The 2,184-nt window shown below is 44.8% G+C and overlaps 1 protein-coding gene across 4 annotated transcripts in view; it reads left to right on the forward strand.

Moving 5' to 3' along the window:
- Positions 1 to 757: 757 nt before the first annotated feature.
- DNAAF4 (dynein axonemal assembly factor 4) overlaps positions 758 to 2,184 on the forward strand; it is an 81,351-nt gene continuing 79,924 nt past the window's right edge. For 3 of the 4 annotated variants that reach the window (XM_034660950.1, XM_034660951.1, XM_002922943.4), the window contains exons 1-2: positions 758 to 935; positions 1,282 to 1,429. In XM_034660950.1, coding sequence (XP_034516841.1) covers positions 813 to 935; positions 1,282 to 1,429 — 271 coding nt within the window. In that variant the 5' untranslated portion in view covers positions 758 to 812. The remainder of the gene's footprint in view (positions 936 to 1,281; positions 1,430 to 2,184) is intronic. The other variant, XM_019803464.2, reaches the window with a different exon arrangement.

Consider the following 2,184-nt stretch of genomic DNA (forward strand, 5'->3'; position numbering starts at 1 on the left):
ATACGTGCCCTCCTAACTACCCATCACCAATCTATCCCATTCTCCCACCCCCTCCCCTCTGAAGCCCTCACTTTGCTTCTCAGACTAAGAGTCTAAGTCTTCTTAAACAATTGTAAAATGTATCTGTGTAAATCCAAGCTATCCTACAGCTGAGTTGCAGCCAAGCGTTTGTTGTTTGAGTCATAAGGCCGTTTCTTCCCAGGTCTTAAACCACGTGGTGAACCCTACCTATGATCTTTTGGTGGCCTTACATCTGACAGGATTTGGAGCACTACAATAGTAAGGCCAAGCTCCCAGGCCAGGACGTCAGTACGACCAGGAAATTTCCAAAACAGGAACACCAAATGATGTTCTGACAGCCTCCATCAGAACAAAAGGTTCCAAAACAGGAACACCAAATGATGTTCTGACAGCCTCCATCAGAACAAAAGGCCAGGGCTGCTAAGTCCGGGGGCGGTGCACCTGCTTCTCACAGGTCAGGTCACACTTTCTTTCCCGTAACTCCTTTCTTTCTTTTTTTGCATTCTCAGGCGCAAGGCTCTTTTCTTAAAAATGAAGGCCTGTTTCTTCGGCGATTCACTCAGGCCCCAGGGAACGGATAATAGCCAGAGAAGTGGTCTCTGGCCCGCGCTGGGAAGCCCAAGCACTCACAAGGGGAGTTTGTGGGGCGGTCGCAGAGGCGCGCCCGGGGCACGCTGGGAACGCGGGGCGCCGCGGCCGGTCCTGACCCGGAAGGGCTGGTGCGTGGTAACCCCGGCTTCCATAGCAACCGAGCAGGTGCTAGTTCTAACCAGCAGCGTCCTCTCGTCGGGATGCCGGTGCAGGTTAGTGATTACAGCTGGCAGCAGACGAAGGCTGCGGTGTTTATCTCTGTGCCTCTCCGAGGCGTCTGCGTCAGAGACGCGGACGTGTTCTGCACGGAAAACTATCTGAAGGTAGGAACTCGAGTTGTGCCTGCCGGGTGCCCGGGGGTATGATCCGAAGCTTCTGAGAGCGCTGCTGTGTACACGCCACAGGCGCGTTCTTGCAGATAAGCGTCCTAAAATTTAGTTTAGTTTTTTTTTTTTTAAACGAATCCCGTGAGGTGATACCTCATCTTTAGACAGATGTCATCAGACCAGAGTTTATTCTTATCCAGGATTTCTTCATATGCCTTATTAATTGAGTAAATTTATAGCAGGCATTTAAGAAAATGATCTTGGCCTCTATCACTTGTTTCTTAATGGCTGTGTCTTTATTTTGTGTCACTAAATTAACCTTCGTTTACCTCCTTCTGAATAGGTCAACTTTTCTCCATTTTTATTTGAAGTGTTTCTCTACGCACCCATAGACGATGAAAACAGCAAAGCCAAGATTGGGAATGACACTATTGTATTCACCTTATATAAAAAAGAAGTGGCCATGTGGGAGAACCTTTCTGTGTCAGGTGGTAAGTTTTTTATTAAAAGATGTTCACCTGGTCGTGCTTTTTGTATTTTATACCTTAAATTTTTTTCAGAACAATTGTTTTTCTTCTAGAAGAAAAAATAGGAACGTGAGCATGATTTAAATGACATAGTGCTTCAGCTGCACTTAAATAACTTAAAGATTGAATAATTCAAAAGTTAGAGTACATTTATAGTTTTCACTCAAATGTGGGCTTGTATCTTCAGAGGATAAGGCCTCTTGATATGATCTTTACTGAGCACTTGTTTTGCATTAGGCATTAACACATCTGGTAATCCTCAGAACAACCTATTACTTAGGTTACCTCCCACCCGTTTTTGTTTTTGTTTTTATTTTTTTTTGTTTTTTAAGGTGAGGCTACTGAGGCACAGAGGGTTGAATAATTGGCACAGGTCATACAACTAGTAAGTGGCAGACTGGAACTGGAGCTTTAGCAGTTTGACTCTAGAGCAGTGGTTCCTAACCCTGGCTACATATTTGAATCACCTACAAAACTTGTAAATAGTATAGATGTCTGAAACTCACCCTAGACCAATCAAGTCAGTTTCTGTGAGTGGGAAAAGCTTTCCGGGATTATAATGTGCAAAGCTGAGATCCCCTGTTCTCTGTATGCTTGGTGAGTACTCTATTCTTCTGCCACAATTGGCTCGGTGGGTCAGTAATTGCCCTCTACTGCTTTACCTCCATTTACTTCCTCCCGCTTCTGGTTGTCATGTATTCTAGGGCTTTTTTTTTTTT

The sequence above is a fragment of the Ailuropoda melanoleuca genome, chromosome 5 (assembly GCF_002007445.2).
Source record: "Ailuropoda melanoleuca isolate Jingjing chromosome 5, ASM200744v2, whole genome shotgun sequence".
Taxonomy (NCBI): Eukaryota; Metazoa; Chordata; class Mammalia; order Carnivora; family Ursidae; genus Ailuropoda; species Ailuropoda melanoleuca.